General features: G+C 46.4%; 1 protein-coding gene across 4 annotated transcripts in view; it reads left to right on the plus strand.

Moving 5' to 3' along the window:
• LOC101079286 (receptor tyrosine-protein kinase erbB-4) overlaps window positions 1-23,756 on the plus strand; it is a 158,225-nt gene extending 134,469 nt beyond the window's left edge. For 2 of the 4 annotated variants that reach the window (XM_029840486.1, XM_029840489.1), the window contains exons 20-27: window positions 1,403-1,588; window positions 13,979-14,140; window positions 15,490-15,565; window positions 15,631-15,777; window positions 17,906-18,003; window positions 18,080-18,250; window positions 19,565-19,853; window positions 20,571-23,756. In XM_029840486.1, the coding sequence (XP_029696346.1) occupies window positions 1,403-1,588; window positions 13,979-14,140; window positions 15,490-15,565; window positions 15,631-15,777; window positions 17,906-18,003; window positions 18,080-18,250; window positions 19,565-19,853; window positions 20,571-21,403 (1,962 nt within the window). In that variant the 3' untranslated portion in view covers window positions 21,404-23,756. The remainder of the gene's footprint in view (window positions 1-1,402; window positions 1,589-13,978; window positions 14,141-15,489; window positions 15,566-15,630; window positions 15,778-17,905; window positions 18,004-18,079; window positions 18,251-19,564; window positions 19,854-20,570) is intronic. The other 2 variants (XM_029840488.1, XM_029840487.1) reach the window with 2 other exon arrangements.
• Window positions 23,757-24,425: the final 669 nt, after the last annotated feature.

The raw sequence follows: 24,425 nt of genomic DNA on the forward strand, positions 1-24,425 counted from the left end.
CTCCATCCCAGTGAGATGGTGACCACCTTTATGCATATGTCTTTAAATGTGCTGTGTTTTACTAGGAGGTTAGCGTGCACATGTTATTATGTGTGCTATAATGCATTAAGTTTTATGTGGACATTTTTCTGGTGGGTGGGGACATTTTGGCTGGTCCTCACAATGTTAGGGCCAGATGGAGGGTTGTAGACCTAATTTGCAGTTAAATATAGAATTGGGTTCAGGTTATGTTTTGGGTCAGGACCTGGGGACACTGTTTTTCCATGTATGCGCGCGTGCGTGTGTCTGTGTGTGTGTGTGTGTGTGTGAGTGCGCGCTAGTTTCAATATAGGAAGACAGGGTCATCCGGGAATAATGGAGGTCAGGGCTCAGGGAAATGAGAGAAATATACACACACGCGCGCGCACACACACACACACACACACACACACACACACACACACACACACAGAAAACACAGTCCTATGAACACTTGAGACTAGAAAAGCTTGAAAAAGACTTTAGCTCGACACAGTTTACAAGTTGGGTCTTTTGCGATCTCAAAGTGGGAACAAGAGCTTTCTTTCCTTCCCTCTGCTCTGCACTTCTCCTTCACTCCCTCTTGAGTCTGTAGAGGAGGCTGCAGATGTGCAATGTTGTGGGGGGGGTTATGAAGTGGAGATGTAGTGGTGTTACTAAGGACCAACAGGCTCAGTTTAAATCAAACCACCTGATGGCCTGCGCCCCTCCCCACTCCCTCCTTTTCAAATTAATTGACTCACACCTCCACTGTTTTGCCTCTGAGCTCGTTTTTCAGCATCTAAATTTAAAACAGCACCTTAGCTATCTATCAGCTGGCCCCAGGACCCACCGCCCGACGAATGCCAAGATGGCAAGGGAGGGAGAGAGCATGTCCTTGAGTACTTGCGAGTGTGAGTGTTTTAGAGAGCAGCCAAGAGTGTGTGCAAATGAGAGAGAGGCAAGAGGAGATGAGTTGAAGTGTTTTTAAGCAATGACTCCAAGTGCAGCCGCCGCGCTTCCTGACGCCCGGCCGCGGGTACCGGCCGCGCCAATAACACTTCATCATCAGCGTGCATCCTTCTGCTTGCAGCTCGACGCTGAGAACCAAATGTTCAAAAATCAGAGTCCATCTGCTGTAGAATCAGATGAGAAAGGAGGTGCATTTTCACTGCATTGAGAAAAACAAGAAGTGAAAAGTTCAACTCGAAGCAGCCTGCGGTGGCCATGCTGAATATGTGGTATGGAAATGGGCTACATCCATGTCCAACTGGAGTATCGAACTGTCTGGGTCTTTATTATAACCTGTGTCCATCCGAGGAGAGCTCAGTAGAAGAAATGCCCATTCCTGTAAAGCAACAGTCTTTTAGTCCCCTTTTTCCTGTCTTCCTCCAACTATACGCAGGAGGCCCTGATAATGGCCAGCATGGAACACCCCCACCTGGTGCGTCTCCTGGGAGTCTGCCTGAGCCCCACTATCCAACTGGTAACCCAGCTCATGCCCCATGGCTGCCTGCTCGACTACGTGTACGAGCATAAGGACAACATCGGATCGCAGCTGCTGCTCAACTGGTGTGTCCAGATTGCCAAGGTGGGTGACGACAATCGGGCGACATCTGGCGGTGCCGTGTGCGCGGGGTGCCTTCCGAATTTCAGGGGTTTATGCCACATGGTGGGTGTGACAGTTGGAGACGCGCGGAGGCTCACCAACGCCGGCGTCACTTCAAAGGAGTTTCATCGTTTTAGCCAAACAGTGTTGAAGAAAATCCCCAAAGCAATTTCCTGATCTGAGGGAGGTCAGTCTTTGTTTTGGCTACAAAAAATGTGCACCAGCTGTAACCATGGCAACAATGGCCGATTGAAACTCAATTTCAACGAAGCACGCAAAAAACATCTTAATCACAGTGACGAGGAGCGCCGTGTTTACCCCGAGAATCCCGGCAGGACTGGCGAAAAACAGCTGCACCTTAAACGGGTGTCATTTAAGGGACGAGTAGATGGAGTATTTGAGTCTACTGGTGTCTCTCCCAATTTGCCCCCGTTGATCCTAATTATCCTCACTGCTTGACACGCTGATCGCTCTCGTAGCTCTCCACAATGACACAATAAGCCACTGATGTTGTTGAGCGGCAGAAATTGCCGTGAACTCCGGCTTAGAAGCGGGTCGCCGCACGCAGCCGCAGGGAACGAGTGAAGGCTGGAAAAGTGAACGGGAAACAGAATATCCAGACGAGATTTGGGTTTGGTTTGCAAATGAAGTGAGCCCAACCGGGCCGTTTTGTGGTTTCAGACTCCTGGAAGGTTACAGTATCACTCCAGGGTGATGGCATAAATTTAGGCTTCTGCATTCGCTGTCACAATAAGCCGTTTTATGGATTTGCCTGATGTCAGGGCAACAAAGAGCCTTTGCTACACCAGTTTTATTGACAAAGGAGAAAACGGCATCATAACATTGCTGCCAGACAGCATTAAATGCTAATTTCCCACTCGTTTTGCTGTCCGTTTTTCCTGGTTTTCCAATAGTTCTTCCTGGAAATGTCCAACACACACAACGTTGAGTAATTGCATTTTTAGTGCTTTCCATTTGGAGTACTACCTCGCCCTTTGGACCCAGGACATAATGGAATTCCCTCCTTTCTGCGACCATGTACAGAACAGAGGAATACAATAAACAATAATGAACAGGTAATGATTTTAGATTATAATGTTCTGTCTATTCAGTAAGCAGCTTCCGATCCTTGTCTCATCTCTGAATTGCCATTCCCACATTCTCATCGAATCAGAAACCTATCCTGGGGTCACCTCGACTGTGTTCAAGGGCGGCGGGAAAACAAAACCAGGAGAACCCCCTTTTTTCCGTTTCCCTAGTAGTGGGGCAACCTCAGAGTTGGTACCGCCACCTAAAGAAGGCTCAAATCACTGTGGCTGGTTCCATATGATGCTTGAAGAAATGATTGTTGACACCACCAAGCCCAGATCGTAACAAATGGGCCAGTATGGTCGCTCAGGACTTGGACTAATTCTCAGAGGAAACACACTAAAGTAGAAGAGAAAGAGAAAGAAGCTGAGCACAGCCATAAATTGAGAGGTAGACCCCAAAACACAAATGTGGGTAAAAACTGCTCACTCACAAGAACATCAAGTTAACGGCTGGGAGTTTTAGCTGGTTTAGTGTTGTAACCCTTTAGTCCTCCCTGATGGACGATCCACAGGAGCTTCAGGAGCAGGTTACTTAAGCAGGTACTTATTTCTGTAATTGGATTCGATTTCACCTGTGGCAGCCGGCGGTAAGTGTCCCCTTCGCTGTGGTTCTGTGCGCGAAGAAAAGACAGGCAGGAGATAATTCGCGAGTGTCCCGGGCCAGCCTGCCACTGAGGGATCCACCTCACTAAATGGGTTGATTGTGATTGATAGCAGTGACTCCAGTTCATTTCAGTGCACATTGTTGAGTACAAGCAAAGGTGCTTGACTGATTTATTGGAAATCAGGCTAAATTCTGTTTCCATTTGACTGTATTAGTCAATCAATAAGTGGTTGAATGAGCTAGAAGAGAAGCCCAGACTTCCCTCTCCCCAGCTACTTCTTCCATCTCTTCCGGGGGGATCCCCAGGCATTCCCAGACCAGTCGAGAGACATAGTCTCTCCAACGTATCCTGGGTCTTCCCGGGGGTCTCCTACCAGAGAGACATGCCCTGAACACCTCACCAGGGAGGCGTCCGGGGGGCATCCTGACTAGGTGCCCAAGCCACCAATAACAGCCATGACTCTTAAAGGGTGTGATGGACTTTAACCCCCTAAGCACACTGGTGGAAAATAAGGTGAATAATTGCCCTCTATTTTTTCGGTCATTTGTCACTTTTGTATTTCAGTAACAACTATCTTATTTTCACCCCTTCCATAACACCAGAGTAGCACCATTAGAGTGAAATGAAGTCTGTTTGGTATTAATGGTAAATGAGTCACCCAGGGTGGTTCTGCCCCCCCAAGCCCCATAAACACAAGTGTCCACTGGGTGAACTTCCCCAGGTGGTCTCCTGAGACTAGCTAATCTTTTTTTTCTTTTTTAACACAAAATCGCATTAATCTTTGCCAAGCAGACTTGAACATCTGCACTAACTGAATAATCTGGCCAATTTTCAAGATAAAACACCTTGTGCCAAGTGCAGATTTTAAAACCATGAACCCATTTGAGTTATTCTTTTTGACTGTTCCAACATAATAGCAGTACAACATTTTTTGGAAGACTTAATAATAATGGTGAATGCTAAATAACGGGCTAGGGTCGAGATGAGCACGAGTATCAGCCCCTCATTTAACGATGCCTGTGTTTCTGTGCCTCAGGGTGCATCTGAGCCACCGTGCGTTTGTACCTGATCCCCGAGTAAATAGCTCCTCTCTCCAGGGCGATCTCGGTGCTCTCAAGGTAATGATAGGGAACCTGTCCTCCAGGAGAAAGAGCACCTCTCGGAAGACATGCAATTTCCCATTAAAGTGGAGAATGATCTTCCGTTGGCCTTCGGTTAGCTATGAAAAGGTTGTTGTTAAGATGAGAGAAGAGGAGAAATGGGATAACAAGAAAAGGAAGATTAAGGAAATAGATCTTTACATTGTCAGACGGCAAGACAAAGAACAAGGACACGCGGTGGTGTTGTGGTGCCAGGAGACGTAGTCCTTTTGCCAGCATACTGGAAGGGAATTTTCCCTTTTCTCGCCAGACTGTGATGAGACGATTGAAGTATTTCCCTCCCTGCTTTGAAATCATCAGACGGCCCTCCTTCCTACGGCAACAAGACAGACCATATATGCAGACTTTCCAAAATCTCTCCCTGATCTGTGTGCAACAAGGACGAAGGATCGTCTTCAGAGGTATTTTTAAACGTACCCCTGCTGCCAGTTATGAAAATGTCTGTTTTTCCCGACACCCTGTGAGGGCAGGCTGCCGGACCTGTGAAAACAGCAGCTCAAACCGGACTGCATGTGGGCGCTGACCGGGGCAGGTGACCGCTGCGCCGCAAATTGATTGGCCGGGGCCTGTCGCCAGGCAGTGACTCTTCATCACTGAGTGTTTTGGGCATTGAGATAATGGCCCCCATTAATCAACTGTCGCCAGTGCAGGCGCGCACACACACACACACACACACACACACACACAGAGTGATAGACGTGCACAAAAATGAAGCACACGTGCATGTACATCATACAGGCATTTGTTCTCCTAATGTGCAGGTAGCCTCTAATTTATTTTTCCAATCTTTTCCATCTTTTCCCATCCGTTTTCATTTCTCTTATATCTTTTCCACAATTCCTCTTTGTTCATATTCTCTGCTCCTTTGATCATCCATCATCGGTTATTTCGTTCTTCTTTCGTCCTTTGTCTATATTTCTTCATTGTTTTCTCTCTCCATCCTCTTTCCCATTTCTCTTGTATGTCATGAACTTGCTCTCTACCCAGTTTTGTCCCTTCATAAATCAGAAGGTTACCGTACGGATGCAACCATTATTCTGATGGTTACAGTTGAAATTTATCGTCAAACATGGAGAGAATTTAAACCATCTCTCGCCAATTTTTTTGCTTCTTCGTAATAATTGTAAATAAATGTTTCAAAATTTCAAAATGCTTCTGGGTTTTGCAGAGCTTCATGATTTTGAAGACTTCAGGAAAGGCGATGAACGGACGCATCATGTCTGTTACTTATTGTGTTCTTTCTTCTTAATTTTATCTCTTTGATCTTCTACTTCTTGTCCATTTTCTTCTGCTTTAATTCCTTTTCTTTGTTGAAATTTAGCAGCCGTTTATTACATCTCTCAAAATCATCATGATGATTCAGTGGATGCTGATAGAGCACAATGAAAGTTTGTGGCTGCAATTCAAAATTAAAACCCGTCAAAATAGATGTTGCCTTAGGTAGATCCAGCAAGGACATCTCCATTTGTACGATATCCTTTCTCAATGATGTTTCATATTTCCATAATGGGGCCGCTGACGTTGGAACTTTTTCCACAACATTCTCTGCAACGTTCTGAAGCTCTGATAATGCATTGCTAATGTTAGCAACGGTGAGTCACCATTTTTATTTCTCCAACAATTTACCAGGTCAGTTCGATGACCTGCCTTCAGAGTGTACATCCACCCATAGCGTTGACATGTACAGAACATTTAAATATGTGTCCTTGCCTTCATTAATTCCAATTAAACTTAGCTGGGTCTCTTCTGTCCAGGAGAAAACTAGCAACTCTGGCTGGCTGTCTTCCTTAGATTTGATCCATAGATCCGTGACTCCTACAATCCTTCCCAGAACCTGCTTTTCATGTTTTTCGTGACACTCTGTTTACTCTCATTTCCCCTTTTTTCTATTATTAATTGTTTTTCTTCTGTAATCTTCCCTGAAGGAGCTACAGTATATACCCGGTTGCCATGGTGGCCATGTTGCTCAGGACAATTGTGGCCATGGTTGCTTTCCATCTTCACTGTGTCCTCAGGTTGACTTGGTGTTTGTGTCTTATTGTGCAAACACTTCAGCAGAGCTTCTCATTAGTTACAAATGACCCCATTTTGTGTCTTTCTGCAACACCCTCCCTCCATCTCCTATATTACTCACCAACTGAATATTTCTTTCATTCAGATTTTTATTATTAATGGAATAATTAGGTTTGGGGTGTATTTTAATGAACAAATCAATCACTGAATTAAATATGAGATCGGAGTGCACGATGAGCTTCATGAGTCTTTAAATCTGCCCCCTTCTTTTTGTTTCTCGCTCTCCTCAGGCTCCCGATAATGATAATAAAATAGATCTGCGATGCTGCCATTTCTCCGCTGGAACAGTCAGAGAACTTAGGGAGCATTTCTAGAAATCCAGCGAATGTGTGGGCTCCCATGTGTCCTGTCGCCACACTCTGGCCGCTGTTTTTACACGCTGATGGAGGTAATGGGGCCATTGAACTGGCCAACCTGCCATAGCTCCTCTAAGGACTATACTGTGGTTAATATGCACAGAGCTAACTACGTGGGAATCCCACATGGTCCAGAGCATTTATATGCACACTTATTTTTATGGCCAGATCAGCAGACACCTGCCATCTACCAAAGCCCTGCCCACCCACATTGATGCTTACTCAGGAAAAGGAAAAGTCAAATGTTAGTAGGCCTGGTTCCTCCCCTCCCCATGAGTCCATTCACATGCACAGAGGCACAGAAATATGTCTGGATATGCATCCCGCAGGTGATGCCTGCACAGGAGTCGTTGCCTGCCCCAGGTGCCACTCACGTGCTACCCCGAGCTAGTCGGACGAGTCTCCACAAACCGAGACTCTGGCACACGTCCTTCCCTTCATCTCTCTCTATCGCTTAAGGATGCATCCAGGTCTTCAATCAAATTGGGTCCCCTCCTGTAGATCCTGTCCATCAGATCCCAGTGAGGGGAAACGCCTTGACAAGCACATGTTGATGGCTGTTTATGATTCAGCTGAATAGTCTGGTAAAAGAATTACAGCACATGACTGGGACACACACCAGCACCTTCAGGTCATCCCTCACTGTATTTTCCATAACAGCTGAGTGCATTTGGTATGATGGGCGGGGTATTCCGTCCTGATCCACGAGCGGCACTTCATTTCCCAAAGGCATTATTAATACTGAGTTCCACACATCTTTGCATGTCAGGGCTCATCAGGAAACGCATCACGTTTCATTTCCGGAGAGTACATTCCATAATGCTGCCCAACATTATAAACAACCCTATATGCACCTTGACCTGTTTTCCCATTTCCTGTAGTGCATCTAGGAGCACGTGCATCCCTGCTGATGCGACAGATCGGGGGAAACGGGTTGGAAACCGCAAAGGTGGTGAGTGGAGGGAGCGGCGGAGGGGTAAGCCCACCCTCCCACTCTTGGGTCTTTTTAATTATCTGTGAGGATCAGCAGTGCTCAAGGATGCATAAGGGGAGGGATTTAACTGCCAGATCCAGCGGGTAGGACTGCGTGATTGAATCGGTCTTCTCACAACTCTTCCAATGGAAGCCACGATGATCCAGGCTCATTAGACACAACAGGGGCATTAGCGTAATTATGGAGATTTTGTCAAGATTCTGCAACTAAAATCCGAAGGTTGTATGATCGTTTGTTTTATATAATCCCGTCTGTGTCTGACAAGAATCATTTACGCCTGCTGAGAACTCCAACAATGGCATCTTTGGTAGCTTTTGATTCGTGGAAGAGCTATGATTGACAGCCATGCTAGTGTGGTATCTAAGTGGACTGTGTGAAGAAACCGAATGAAAACAGCTGACCTGGAACTGGACATGGCACTCAACGGAAATCAGCCTCATTGCAAACTCTTTATAGAAACTTTAATAGAAGAATAATTCTTCCCTTTCCCAATCTGATTCAGGGCTGATTCAGAACAGGCCTGACAGCTACTCACACCAGTAATTATCCACTCGTGCACAGTTGATTCATACAGGAAAAAGATGCTGCGCCGCAAGCCCAAGAACACCCGCCATTAACACCTTCACAGTGGGCTAGCTGCCATGGTTCTTAAGACGACTCTCAGCCCAAATCATCTATTATTGTAGCTCACTATTCATTTGAAAGCCAGCACGAGCCATTTTCAGACTGACAGAAAGTGGAAAGACACGCCTTCTTCTTCATGATCATGAAGATGAAATTGTTTTCCATCTAATTCCGCGGCTGTGGCCGCCAAATGATTGACATTTGCACATGTAAATTTGCCAGCAGCGGCCTTTTATTGTCTGCCCCATGACATTTTGGAGGGTTCTTTTTTTGGTTCCACAGGGCAGCTGAGATCTCGGCGAGAGGGTTTAAATCATCTTTACATCTAGTTTCCATTGTCAGCGAGGATGTAATTAAATCTGCGGACACAGGAAGGCGATCAGCGCTCGTTCCTAATATTGGTCATTGGAGATCTGACAGTCGTGTCTTTGTCTGTGGCTCAAGGCTGACAGATTAGCTCCTAACTAACGCGGCTGCAATTACACTTAATGGTTCATGACTGGCTCTGTCCTTAAAACACCGAAATGGTGAGAGATTTGAGTTCCATTACAGCCCATTGTCACCTGATACCTGATGAAGTTGATTTTTCACTTTGAACAAAGTAACTTCTTTATCCCACATAATCCCTAGTGCTGTGAGAGGCTTATACACACACACACACACACACACACACACACACACACACACACACACACACACATACACACACGTGACTCAGGCTTGCTTTTCCTTTGGTTGAGCGACGGCTGAATGAGGAGTAAATGGGGCTGTACCTTAACTGCTGCACCGCCGTTGAGCTGCTATTATGCGCGTCACATTATGTCACCTTCACCTGCATCCCTCATTAACCATCCAGAACCATCCGCCGGAGCTTATTGGTTCCAGTGCCGCAGCTACACGCAGCAGATTGTGCTCCGCAGCTCCGCGCTGTAAATGTGCTTAGCGGAGAAATATGACCCAAATTTAACAGAATGAAACCGGAATTTATTACACACTGATGTGAATATAAACAAGATTAAAGACTGGCACATCTGGCCGCTGACTGGCTTCTATTTTTCTCTTCCTTGTGCTCGGCGCACTTTGGGAATGCCTCCCAGTCTATCTCGGCCGCCGCACGCCACACATGACAGACGGCCACCTGCACCACCTGAGCGGGCCCATTGTGTGCGCGCCTTATCGCATTGGTCCCAGCGCCCGGCGTGTGGACAGCCCCTCTGTGTTGCTCACGTTGTGGTGCATCTCCACCCTCCTGGATGGGCGATGCAGGGAGGGGTGTGGTTCTACCGCATGTGGTGCTCTTATCGCTCCAATATGAAAGAGGCACCTCACACCTGCTTCCAGTGAGAGACTGAGGCCCCGGCTAAGAATTCTTCTTCTTTGAATAAAGCCGCTGTAGCATTTACACCGACAGTCCAAACGGCTTTCATCAGTTACCCACCCACTGACACACGTGACTCGGGGCTGGAGAGTTGTCAGGAAAACACACATTTAAGGAAGGTTTGGCAATGAGTACCTGTTGACAATTTAGAGTTTGCAGTCAGAGGATTCAGCCCCAGGAATGTGGAAGGGAGTTGGAATCTTGGGTTGAATTCACAAATTTGAGGAAAAAAATGTCTCGTGACTCTCAGACCAAAATCATCTATTATTGTAGCTCACTATTCATTTGAAAGCCAGCACAAGCCATTTTCAGACTTACAGAAAGTGGAAAGACACGCCTTCTTCTTCATGATCATCAAGACGAAATTGTTTTCCATCTAATTCCGCTTGACATTTGCACATGTAAATTTGCCAGCAGCGGTCTTTTATTGTGGCCATAGAATCTCTGATGTATCGAAAGTCAGTTGATACAAGATCTGTCCTTACATGTAACCTTCAGCCCTTACATGTAACCCCCCCCCCCCCCCCCCCCCCCCCCCCCCCCCACACACACACACACACACACACACACACACACACACACAGACACACACATGCTGGTGCAAAGGCAGCAGAAGAGGGTTGACTATCCTACCTTCGTGTCCCTCCTCCATTGACCCCTCTCTGTTCCATCCACTGGTATTGTCACAGTCCCTCTCTGCTGCTGTGCTGCGATCTGACTGACCATCCTGCATCTTCATTTTCTTTTTTTCTGTGCACAAGACTCTCATCTATTGTCTTTCTTCCAGCGAGAGAGAAAGTGCTCTGGTCACAGAGGGTTTGCGAACCCGGTTGTTCTGTGCTTTGCAACTTTTCGCCTCTGCAAACATTTGGAGGCTACAAAAATGATAAAAGACCTTGTTTAAGAATCTTTAAGCCTTTTAGTGAGCATTAGGTCACCAGAGGACAGAATAACAATTTCCAAGTCAGTAGTTAAAGAGAAAAGATGAACTCAAAGCCTTGTTTCTGCCAAAGATCCTATAGGTTTTGGGTCTTGGGGCTTGGAAGAAAACCATGCAAATCAGCCACGAGGTTAAGTGAACATATGAGGAGAAATCGATCGCATTAGGAAGCACTTTTCCTTTTTGTAGAAGATAAAAGTGCACATTCCTGATAGAATACTACAAAGTTATCTTAAATTACCTCAGACAGTGAACTTCTTGGTGATTCCTGGGATCATTCTCCTAGATTTGTTCAGCCAGTGGTTGCTAGGAGTACCCAACAGTGTGAGTGGTGATTAGCAAACATGGCAGACTAAATGAACTCTTCTGTGAGTTGCTTTGTAATTAGCCACATACCAGTTGTGTTAGCCAGTTGCAAATGATGCAGTTCCATTGTTAATGACCTCATCCTTCTGGGCGCCAAGAGACTGAGGCAGTGTCAGAGGCGGCCCAATCAGCAGGAACCTCTCGGCCTACGACCAAGGCTAGTTCTCCCGTTCTCCACTGGGACGCTGCTGTTTACGGCCCACAGTGACTGGAAATTAATTGGCTCCTTGAGCCGCTGTACATTTCCCCCGTCTGCGTGATGGCCTCTCCTCATTGGCCTGTCACTTTAAGTCGAAGTGTATTAATGGACTGTGTGGACCATTGATTCCTAATTCGTCTCGACGTCGACATGGGGGATAAATATTGCGAGGCCCCCGCTGTCTCTGTGTTGTAATCAGCATTGTTATTGATTACCTCCCCTCTCCCCTTCTGCCTAGAAGTCCTCCATTTTCCATATCCTTCCAGGTTAAGTCGAGGTTGTTGCTGCCGAACTTGATCAACACAGGAAACCCGGGATAAAGAAGTAGGACTGTGAGAACCTGACAAACAGAATGACAGGAAGACACATGGTGACAGCCTCCAAGAACAGTGCTTGCGATACATCTTGCTGAGGAGCAGAGGTGGTCCCTGCGCCGTCTCTGGCCACTTGCTTGTACATCTGTGTGTGAGGTCGGCGGATGATGGATGAAGGCCCAGCCGGCGCTAGACAAACATTGGCACCATTGATTTATCCTCACATTTGTGTGGGAGGGGGGTCTACTGAAACCACACCCCGGTTTCAGCAGAGCGTGCAAACATGCTGGATTTTTCCCCCACCATGTGTGAAAATGGCAGAGATTTTCTTGCACCGGTGGGGGCGTAGGCCTTGGTTGAAATTCCCCATTGTCTGTTGAGTACAATACCTCGCTCTTCACCAAGGAGCTTCTATTGATTCACCGGCAAAGCGGCATCCACTTGTTTATCATCCAGTCTAATACCCTTCAATTGGCCTGGCATCGAGTGTCTGCCTGGCTGCTCCTTTTTTTTTTCATCTGTGAGCACAGGAGCACATTGTGACGGTGCTCTCGAGGGCATAATGGAGCGCGTTTGTGCATTCTTGAAGAAAAACTGATATACGTGCAAATAGGTTTTTGTGTGATTGTCATCCTGCACAGAAGGCTTTGTTATTGTTTCTTCTTCTATTCTGCATTTGCTCATTCTGCTGCGCAAAATCTCCTTTAACAAAATGGAATGAGGTTTGTTGTTCCCAAGATACAGTCAGGGAGCCACATCAGAGCGGAAAACCGAACATTTGAAACCCAAACTTTAGGTTTTTGAGCAGTGTGAGCAGGTACTAATGGCTCTGATCTGGGGTTGAGGGAAGTGGTAACAAATGATTGGTTTGCAATGATGACCGGCAATAAAGGCTGAGATTCAAATCAACACAAACTCTGTCAGAGTGACGAGACCGGCCATATCTCACCAGTCGCAAAGTTGATCTGGCTCCACAAGACAGTGTTCATAGTGCCTCCAGTGCCTCGCTCACCTGCAGGAAGAGTTGACGAGAAGCAATCTCAGTTTTGACCGAACACAATTCCACTTGATTTCAATGCTTTCCAAGAGCTCAACATTGGCTTTGTTGGCTTTAATATGCAGCTGAGACCTCCAGGAAGAACAAGGGATCCATCTTTGCTGTAACAGTTACTCCTCTGACATCACTTTTCAGAGGAGGGTTTTCTCCCCTTTTTTTGTTGGGGCATCAGATCACGGCAAGAAATCATCAAAGATCCATTGGTTATACCATCTGATTTTATTGGAAGTTACCATCCCAAGAGGTAACAGGTAACAACTTAGGTTTACCTGTGCAACAACAAACTCCAGTTTTTGTCACATTCCACCTGCTTCTTTTGTTAAAGCCCCTCCATTTTCTTTATGAATGGTGTTTGACTTCCAGGTGAACAGCAGGAACTGCAGAGCATCCACTTCTGTTTGGGGATCTGGGAGCATTAGCTCGACATCTGAAACTTTCATTTTAGTCCAGCTCAAGTGATTGCGTGCAGCTTTGAAGTCACACTTTGGCAGTAATTAGTTTTTTAGGTGTCATCTAAACCCACTGAGTGGAAACGTAGTCGCTTTGGAACTGTCAAGAGGTGTCTCAAATTTAAAAAAGCGATGCTGTCTAGGTAATTGTCTCTGTCTGAGGATCCACAACAGTCCCGCCTCTGTGATTGTGAAGGGATCTGAGGGATTCCATGCCTAGTTTGATATGTTCTGCTTTTCTCATATAACAATTCTATAGTGTACGGCTGGACTGGACTGTACTTCCAGCCCGTCAGTCCTCAGATTTATTTTAAAGACATTTTTTAGATAAATTTGACAGCTGGCATCACTTTCCCTGTGGACTCAACGGCATGCCTTCCATGTGTCAAAGCTATTGGACGTCGGAATGTACGTTGACATAAAATGGCTAGCAACTTTCTTCAGCAACTTGTGGTTCAAGAGGCCACTCTCGTTAGTTTCTCTCATTGCAAGTTCTGACTGGAATATGCTTGGAATGCTATCAAAGCTCCTTCTGACGGCCGTCTTCCACAGTCACTGACATGAGGAACGACGTGATGAAGGACTCGATCAAAGCATCGGTTAATGATGATGACAGTTATGACAATAATTCTCTGTTCGCACTGACATCTACCACATTGATGACTGCAGACTGCTGCTATCATGGAATGAAAATGATTAACGGCCCCGTGAATTCACAGCCATCCCCCCGCCGCCCCCCTCCTTTGGTTCTGTCTTTCTTTGCCAGGGAATGATGTATCTGGAAGAGAGGAGGTTGGTCCACAGGGACCTGGCAGCCCGTAATGTCCTGGTGAAGTCGCCCAATCACATCAAAATCACAGACTTCGGCCTGGCACGGCTGCTGGACACTGACGAGAAGGAGTACAACGCAGACGGGGGCAAGGTTGGTGTAAGTGGAGTCACAGCTGCATGATGTGTGTATATATGTGTGTGTATGTGTGTGAAAAGTAAATACTGCGACAGAAAGTCATAAAGCAAAAGGTCAGCGCTGGTGGCGAGGGATGTTAACGAGGCTGCAGATCTAAAATAATTTTTATGTTGCCGAAATTCCTGTGTTTGCATCAGTGCTAATGTGGATTTTTAATCGGCTAATTAAATCAAGCAGTTTGGAAAATTAAAGCAATATTTCAATGGGAAAATTCCAACGCATTGCCACTTTAATAAGCATGCTAACCGTCATTTAGTCTCGGGAGAGGTTAGTTGGCGAGGATTATCATAGAATTTGTAGGAAGTAAACCTCTCACTGTCTCAAACAACACTAAAGGAATGATGATGAATAAAAAGCCCACAAGTAAGAGCGAAACAGGCAGGACTTGTTTTCTACGCAGCCAGAAAAAGATATAGTTTGGTGCAATTTTTCTGCCATTTCCTACAGATAAATATTGCAGCCACAGCGCTAATCAGCTCATTTTGTTTCGGGCCAAGGGTATGCTAATCAAGAGCCCCGTCTCGGTCCCTCGCTTCTGGCTTTCTTTGCCAACTGTCCTGATCAACCCTTTTATTAAACCAGCTCGCTCATTTCAGCTTCTATTCAGTCGCTGCATCTTGAGTTGGACCTTGAGCTGTTAGAAATCTTTTTATAAACCTCAGCAGGTGTGTTCCTCCATGGCTTCTGAGTGATTGGCTCTATGTCGGTATTTACTGACACCTTGACAGATGGGAATAATTGTCAGCGGAGCGACATGCAGTGGGAGATAAATCACCAGAGATGAAAGCAAAAATGCTTCGCGCCATATTTCCAACCTGAAACACTTTGTTTACCGTCTTCCCGCTCATTTATCCCTGGAGAGGGTGGGTGTGTCAGTCTCCCACACATCGACGAGAGGCTGCCTCCTAAATCATCAGAGCAGGATTTGTCTGAGCACATTTGTGCGATCAAATGTAAAAATGACCTGGTAATTGCCTTGTTGTAGGTGTGACCCCCCCACTCCCCCATAGTCAATGTGGAAATGATATTGCAGTTAGGGTAGGCAGTGGGGGGTGTCTGCGGGTTATGGACATAATGGGCAACGAATGGCCAATCCAATCCCAATTAGCGTCTTCAGAAGCGTCCTCTGTTGATGATCCCCGCGCTGCGCTGAAACTAATCAATCACAGTACTTGTGTGATATTGAGCAAAGCAAAACGACAGTTGGACACACTGTCGGTTTCCCAATACGTCCCAAACGCTGGATTCATGCAGGACAAGATTAAATCCAGTCGAATTACGGATCTGTATGTTTTTATTTCTCTCTGTAGATGCCCATTAAATGGATGGCTCTGGAATGCATCCACTACAGGAAGTTCACCCATCAGAGTGACGTGTGGAGTTACGGTAGGTAGCTCTGTTTCCCTTGATCCCCTTCCTTCTCTACTCCTTCTGTCTTACCCTTTCCCCAGGAGTGACCATCTGGGAGCTGATGACCTTCGGAGGCAAACCGTATGATGGCATCCCGACGCGAGAAATCCCAGACATCCTGGAGAAAGGGGAGCGGTTGCCGCAGCCTCCGATCTGCACCATCGATGTCTACATGGTCATGGTCAAATGTGAGGGTGCACACAGTACCGATACTGGACCGACAGTAATGTTTTGGATTAAGCTAAGCAAGCAACTGCACATCTGATCTGTGACAATAGGGTCCCGTTAATTTATGCTAAACAAGCTAACTCCTAGCCTTGTATTTACAATAGTCAGCAGTACGTGAAAGACAGACTGACTCCTTTAGCTAAAAAATCTCTTGTCATTGAGCAAGTTAAACACCTGACACGCCTGAAGACTTTCACTTATACAGATTACAAAATAATCCACGCTGGTCCCAAAATCAATACCTGCGTGGTGGTTTAATCCAGTGCCCGACAGATTATCCCGGGATCGTGACGAGGAACTGCAGCCTCAAGACTATAGCCTGTATAAAGTAATCCTGTTGCTGAAGGTCTCCGGAACACAGCTGTGTTTTTATTGATGAGTCATGTCCATACATGGCGGCAACTCATTGAGGACTTGAAGTTTAATAAAAGCTGCCCTACTTTAATATTCATCTGGCAAGATGTTATTTCAGCCGGTGCCCCTGCCCCACGCCAGGGACTCTGCCCACGTCCTTGTTCCCATCATCCTCCATCTGGACCACTGCACCTCCCCGCCAGTTGTTCCATCCCAACCCAACTTTCTGCCGAAGCCCTACCCCCCACCCAACCGCCAGCTTTTCTGCACCCCTCCCCTATTCCCTCCTGTCTTGCTCCTCTCTCCCAGGATTCCCAGGAACCCTTCCAGGCACAAAGGCCAGGCTGCCTGCCAGCCATTGGTTGCTTGGCAGTTATTTTCCCAGTCACTTATCAGGATCCATCACTGGTTTGCTTTTAATTTAGTCTTTTGTTGTTGTTGTTGTTTCAGAAATGTTGTGTCTCCTTTCTGAATGTCCTTCTCATTATTGGCTGCTTGTAGCTGTGGAAATGGGAACCGATTCATTCCACTGTTTAAAATGCCAAATGTGATGAAAGAAGGATCTGCTTCAGCTTGGAGCTCAATATCAAACACGTTCCCACGACAAAAAATGCAAATCAGCCAAAATGTCATAACATCTAAACTGCTTTTCCAAATGAGAAACTCCAGCCAGTGCAGAAGCCCTGCAGCCATTTAGCCTAATAACAGGGCCGACTTGATTTCTGTTTTTTTCCCTGGAGGATGATGAGATATATTTGCTGTGCTGCTTGAAATGCGCTCGGACAATCCTGCTGTAAACGCTCAGGTCAAACAAATTCCCTCAACATGCAGAAAAACTGCCTGAGGTGCTCCCACAGATTTCAGATTCGTTATTAATCTGTGAGGAGCTAGCATCCAATTAAAGGCCGCAATGCTTCAAAGCTTGTTTTCTGCAACTTCCACAAGTGACATCACTGAAACCCCCCCGTTCCCAGGCTGGAGGGACAGCAGCCTAATCAAAATCCAGACAGACGCTCCGCAGTCAGGAGCATTATTACCGATTACATGACCCAGAGCCGTTGTTGTTGTCACGCTGTGCGTCCCATCGTTGCCTTGACACCACCCCAATAAAGACTGAATGGAGTTTGATTGCTGGAGTAATTGCATCTCATTTCAGTAATGTGTTGGCACCGGGGGTGGTAAAAGCAGAATTTAAATGAAGTGAAGAAAGACAGGACATCAGGGCCACCTTAAGAGATTAATTGTGAATGGTTGAGGAAAATCAAGTCTTTCCAGAGAGACAGCACATTATAGCTGGATGATAATTGCATTGTGTAAGGTATGTATGTAATATATGCTCCCTGTAATTGAGGATGTGCAATATTTTCTGCTAGCATGAAGTGTTGAATTTAAATGAAAGGGCACTGGGCACCTATATGTTCCAATAATCCACCAGGGGAACGCTGCAGACAACACAGAGTATTTAAGGTGCAGATTGAAATCTCCAGCTGAGGTTGCAGCGTTGCCACCTGACCCCTCAAATCACCCGCAACTTCCTTGTGTAACATGTTCCTCTGCTCACAGTAGTTCTATTTTTGTGGACTTAACTTAATACATAATCATGAAGGAGGACAAACAGTCCACACAGTAAATTTAATGAAATTGCCCGAAGCTAAACAGAATGCCACAGTCCAACATTGTTCTGTAATTCACGCGTGTTTAATTGTCTAAATTCCTGCATCTTTTCTTCTCCAGGCTGGATGATCGATGCAGACAGTCGGCCCAAGTTCAAAGAGCTGGCAGCTGAGTTCTGCAGAATGGCCCGTGATCCCCAGCGGTACCTTGTAATCCAGGTGGTGTTGGGTCCGGAAAATAAACCTTCGCTGAGCAACAACCGGGATCTAACGTGCGGAATTTCCTCTTCTGTAGGGGGATGACCGGATGAAGCTTCCCAGCCCGAACGACAGTAAATTCTTCCAGAGCCTTCTGGACGAAGAGGACCTGGATGACCTGATGGACGCCGATGAGTACCTGGTGCCTCGAGGCTACAACATGGCTCCGCCATCGTACACAACCAGGCCTCGTGTCGACTCCAACAGAGTAAGTATCCCAGGGGGGAAAACAGGATTCCTAGGGTTCCGGAGGGGGCACGTTGGCTCTTTTTTTCCAAATATTGGCACCAGGGGTCTCCTAAAGTCACATATCTCAGCCTGTAATAAAGTGGTCTCAGAAAAACTGCATCATCTGTTTAAATAAATCCTTCAAATGTCTCCACTCTGGATGCCCTCTAAATGCTCAGGGTGGTTAATGACCACCGATACTCTGATGATTTGCCTCTGCTAATGCCTCACCTTCATCATTTCCATCGTGTGTGGCTTGGACGCTGGCTCTTTGTGTGCTCACTCCCAAGGCCCCAGGATTCATTACTCAGAGCCCCGTAAGTAAATAGCAGACGCTTCTTTAAAATGCCTGAGCCGTATTCTAATATGCAGTGAGTGGCGGCGCCGCTGCGTGCTGTGCCGCATTCAGGAGGTGCTTGTATCTCATGCACCTTTCCTCCCACGACCTGCCCATTTTCCGGCGGATCTTTATTCTCTTATGAGTGCCCACGTACCCCAAAAACACATAAGGTGATCTGTGCTTTGTCCTTGTTCAAGGTCAGCCGCCCCATCACAAATGGAAGGTCTTTGATTATGCAGGTAAAAGCCTGTAAATGCCCAGACGGCGAGAAGAATCCATCGCTAGAATCCATCAACTGGCTGACTTTGGCTCGTAAAGTTTGTTATGCAGGTTGCGCATCTGAAAAAGCAGCATGATACAGACCCTCACCTAATCTCTGTTCTCAGACGGGCTTTGAAGAAGCGGTGAACAGAGAATTTTGGAGGGAGGGGGGCTGATTGCAAAGGAGACATGGAGTAGGTGGACGGATATAACCCCAGGATGTTTCTGTTTTCTCCTGTTTTATCCAGTAATTGCTGTTGTAGCATTAGCAGTTGGCACCAGTGCAGCGAAGTGGGCCTGGGTTAAACAGCCTGAGGCAGGCTTGCACAGCACCACAACAAGACCTCTGGCTCCGTGTCATGTTTTGTGTTTCCTTGCGAGGGTTTATGTTCTTTTTTGAGGTTCAGGTGTTTGAATTGTATCTCTCCTCGACTGCCCCTCGCAGTCCCTCAGTGCCGATGACTATGCTGGCAGAACTTTGTCAGAGGATTTTCTCTACAGCAGGCTGACATGTGGGTTAGAAGTCTCTCTTCTCTTGCCTCGGGTACAGTTGGCTCAAAAGCAGTCTTCGATTTTGCCATTTCCCTTTGTCTTTGGTGAAAACACATCATAACATTAAATCAAATGAAACCAGTCAAAGTGAAGTTTTTGCGAACACAAACATTTTACTTTCAACCCAAATTTTTCCCTCAGAACCAGTTCGGCTATCGAGACGGTGGCCCAGTTTCCACAGAGGGCTCTGTGGCAGCGGGCGCTCAAGCCTGTGGCAACCAGGAAGCTACAGGTGGACTTGTCCCACCCCTGGAGGAGCAGCGCAGCAACGGGAACCTGCATAAAAAGAGCAGGAGCCAGTCTGGGGCAGAGGACAGTGGAGGTCAGAGGTACAGCGCTGACCCCACCGTCTTCCTGGGGGACAGGATGTCCAGAGGTGACACCGATGAAGATGGATACATTACACCGATGAAGGATAAGAACTCCTCAGGTATTCAAGTCAAAACAGAGAAAATCGGTTTATTATCTGCAGCCATGATTTTGTGGTATCGGTGCATTTATTGTCGATAAACTGACATTCAGCTTCATCCTTTCCTGTGTGTCCACCTGTCATCATGGCCTCTCGTCATCTCATGGCTCATTCGCAGCCTAAATATGATATATTTGTGGATACACCGTCATCAATGTCATTTACTGAAACATCTGCAGAGGTTTTTCTGCAGCTCTGAACATGTTTTTTTCTAATCGTGTTTCGCTCCTTTAGTCAGGCCCTCGCGCAGCCTTTTTTTGAGTCTCTTTAAACAACTCGAACTACAACCAAGCCTGCAGTAAAATGCATCTGATGCAATGTCAAGGAGCAGAAGAGTGTTCAAAATCAATATGTTTGACGCTCCACGAATGCAGCGCTCGAAATCACTGAAGAGGGGTGGTTTGCTGGCATTTTCACCCCCTCAGATTGGATTTCCAATGCCAAAGATTTGTTGGCAGCACGCCTGTCTGGTCCGGAGCGGCTCGCATTATCACCGTTATCATCTCCCATCCGCTCTCCTCATTAGCCATTGATCTATTTCTCTTCGCCTCTTTAAATTCATATTTCATTTGATTCCTCTTTTCTTCATATATTTTCTCAGATCTTTGTCGCTTATCTTTTTCCCCTTCTCTCTGCACTCCTATCCTCCCTCCCTCCCTTTTCTGATCCGTGCTGCAGAATACCTGAATCCGATCGAAGAAAACCCTTTTGTCTCCCGGCGTAAAAACGGTGAGATCCACGCCTTGGATAACCCAGGGTACCACAGCACACCCAACAGTCAGCCCAAAGCAGAGGACGAGTACATCAATGAGCCCCTCTACCTCAACACCTTCCACAGCCCTGCAGAGCTGGGTCTGGAAGCCCTGAGGAGAAATGGTCTGCCCCTGCCAGCCCAACCACCCTCTTCTATGTCAGCAACCCCTTTAGGTTCCCATCTCCCACTGACCATCCAGACCAGCTTGCCCTACTACCCCCTTCCCTCGGCCCAGCCCTCTCCATCTGGTATCAGTTGCCATCATGGCCCACCAACCCACATCCTCCACAGCCACCCCACTATCAAATCTGTAGGACAACCTGCAAATCCATGTGGCAGCACTGTCAGCCAACCAGGTACTACCGTCCAAGGCCAGGTGTGCCAGTCAGGTTCTCTGTCCACTTCAGCCAACGCCGGGCAGGGCAGCCTGCCCGCCTACCAGAGCCACACCACCGCACACCCAGCGAGCTTGCTGAAACATGGTGGACTGACATCAGGTAAAGTCATCGGGAAGAAGCTGAAGGTCACCTTTGACAATCCGGAATACTGGCAGCACAGCTTGCCTCCCAGATCTTCTAACCAAGCACCCCCTGATGGCACACAGGGTGGTTCCACAAATGCTAAGCTCTTCTACAAGCAGAACGGACACATACGGCCAGTGGTAGCCGAAAACCCCGAATACATGTCGGAGTTTTCCCTGAAGCCTGGTACCATCTTGCCCCCTCCACCCTACCGGCAGCGGAACACTGTGGTTTAGAGCGTTCCATCTGAGAGACCTTCCTAAATCTGACTCTAGCCTCCAGCAAACCCAGACATCTTCTCCGGTTCCACTGTTTTACTCAGAGCAGGGTGTACACGACCAGACCCAGCTGCAGCACTTTCCAACTCATATGCTCTCTGCTGTAGACTGTAAGGACATCAAAAGGCAGTAAAGTGGAGTGAGCGGACCCACCTCAGACCACTTATTCACTTATTTGCTATATTCAGTGTCCCATCAACTTCTTTTTTGTAGATAGTCCGTGCACCCCATCGAGTTCGTGTTAGCCGTACCCGCAGTAGACGCGAGGTGGACCGCAACAAAAACCAACAAGACGGATCCTGGAGCACCAGAACTCACTGCCAACAGCTGCTGTTGTCAGATTCGGAGAAGCTGTTTGTTTAGGGTCTGCCGTAAAGGTCTGAGGATGAAGAAAAGCCTTCTGAGGGATCTGACATCAGCAAACAGATGGAGCAAACACAGTCTATTAGATGGCAAGATGTCTTGTTTTGTGAATAAAGAGAGAGCGAAATATGGAGGGGGAAAGACTGAAGGTTTCACCGGGATCGTTGCTTCCTTAAACCCAAAAGATGGAGCGTTGAAAGCGAATCAATCATAGTCGATATTTTGCCTATAGGAATATATTCTACCGCTCTGACTTTTCCATCAAATGCGTGAAGCTCATCTCGTTTTTCACTTTGTGATACTTCGATGGCCAAAAGTGATTACTCTTCCCATAATTTGTAACTCAGCCATTTGGAACTTTCCTCGTGAATGTGCGGGAAAAATGCCGTTCTGCTGTTTTTGCTCTGCTGCTCTCTGTTCAGAAAAGCTGATCAGAACTGGCTTTTTTGTGGAAAAATACACTGTAAACATTTTACAAACACTGTTTGCAGTGCTGAGGCAACGGATTTTTATACGCTGTATTTTTCATCTTGGATTGTGAACTTGAATAAGTAACGAGAGCGTTGACATGAGAACAGGAGGGTGTTTGGGGAAAATGCTGTATCTGCTGAATGCCGTAAGTTGATCCGGAAAGCAGCTAAACTGAAAGTGGTAATCACGGCCTTAGACAAGGAGAGCAAGGGAAAGGAATAAAGCTACAGAGAGGAAAGCAAAAGTTTGTCCTTGCCTCCTAATAAAGACCTAAAACAGGGGTGGCAGAACTGAGGGCCACAATCCAACTGGGTTTTCTTCCAGGTCGACAACTCTTTCATCTTGGTCCTCATTTGCCTTGGTGAGAGCCATTTTCTGCCTTGAAAGAAAGAAAATCTGCCTGGATTGCGGCCCCTCCAGGATTGGGTTCTGACAGCCCTGACCCAACAAATGGAAAAAGATAGCACCAGCAGAGCACAGTAAAACCAGATCACATTGTGCGTTTGCATCTGTGTTTGTGTCTTCTGACCATAGCATCCGCCTCATTTGTATGTCACCCAGAGGGACGTTTCCTGCATTAGCACCCTCACTGGTGCTGGACAGCCGGCAGACGTCATCACCTGAACTTTCTGGGTCATGATGTGCGCTGTCTGCATACGGGTCCCTGACTGGAAACGGACTTTTATCCACGTGGGAAAAATGGCCACATTTCCCCACCCTCACCTGTCACATGTAAAGTTGTTTTAAGCACAGAGCTGTTCTGTAATGCAGCATCTCCGTAAACTACTTTTGCATGCATATAAGCTAGCGGCTCTTACCAGCCCCAGATCATCATTGTGTACATGACCACTAGATAGCGCTTATTTGTTAGCATTATTGATATCATTATTGTACCCATGCTTATCCTACAAACAAGTTTTTATCTCCTTGATTTAGTTCTTCATTCCATCTACAGCAACAATCTACAGTTTTAAATCAATGTCAACCAGGATTTCATATGCCACGTCAGAACCAACAAAACCTGAAGTGTCATGTCTCCACATTGCCTTTTTTATGAGGCAGCTCTTGTTGCCTCTTGGTCAAAATAGCTCGGCAGGATCAGGGTGTTGAGACATTTCCTTTTGTTTTTCAGCTCAATTTATGTCAAGAATTATGTCCAGTTTTAATTTAACATATAAACCTCAAGGACTTAAGGTTTACAGCAGCTATATGTAACAGATTTAGTTAAAGCAATCATAAATTGGCCCCGATGTGTCGTAAAGGAACAAAGAAATCACATAATTCTATCACAGGCAACACTAGGATCTGTGTAGGAGATGGTAAGATTTAGCCAAGTTTGACTAACTCAATTGTAATTAATGTAAGCACGGACATTTCAACTCTTCACTACAGTTGAAGAGTGCAGTGGTACCTCCTAGTTCTAGGTGTTCTTGCTCAATTGGGCAACCTAACTGGCACCCTTCCCTCTGGAGGCGGGGGGGGGGGGGGGGGGGGGATACCACGCTCAACACTATTTTGAATGAGATCTAAGTAACAGATTTAGCTGCAAACTTAAATAGAGCTTCTTGAAGAATCCCTGTGTGAAGATGCTGTCATGTGACACACCTGTGTGACACCTTCTGTAGTAGCAAATGAAGCTGATACCGGTCAAGCTGAATGAAATATGGCTAAATCACAAAAGAGTCACAAAACTTGAGTTCTTGCTAATTTTGAAATGTGCATTTTGCTTGGCTGCACAGACCCCCTGCAGTCGGGGAGGGAAAAACCTCAAACTTGGTAATTGAGCATCAAAGCAAATGCTTTTTGGAGATCCTCCACAGATCGTAGTTGAATCAAAAAATTGTGGTTCCTTATCCTTCCTGGGTATTTTCGTCGTTACGTATTGGAACCACATTGATTTCTCACCGTTTATAGTTGTGTTTCATTATTCTGTCTCATTTAAGCTATGCTTATATGTAGGATGTTAACACACCTTTAAACACCAAGGTAAGAGCATCCTTATGCCTCGTGTAGCTGAGCTGTGTACGTTTGTCCTCCCTGTGGAGCACTTTGATCAAAGTTGTTGGTAGAAAGAAAGTGTTTCCCCGCTTCGCTACTGAAATATTCAGCATGTTTATCTGATCGTTAACCAGTTCAGAGAAAAGAG

This window comes from Takifugu rubripes, chromosome 8, assembly GCF_901000725.2.
Source record: "Takifugu rubripes chromosome 8, fTakRub1.2, whole genome shotgun sequence".
NCBI classification, from domain to species: Eukaryota; Metazoa; Chordata; class Actinopteri; order Tetraodontiformes; family Tetraodontidae; genus Takifugu; species Takifugu rubripes.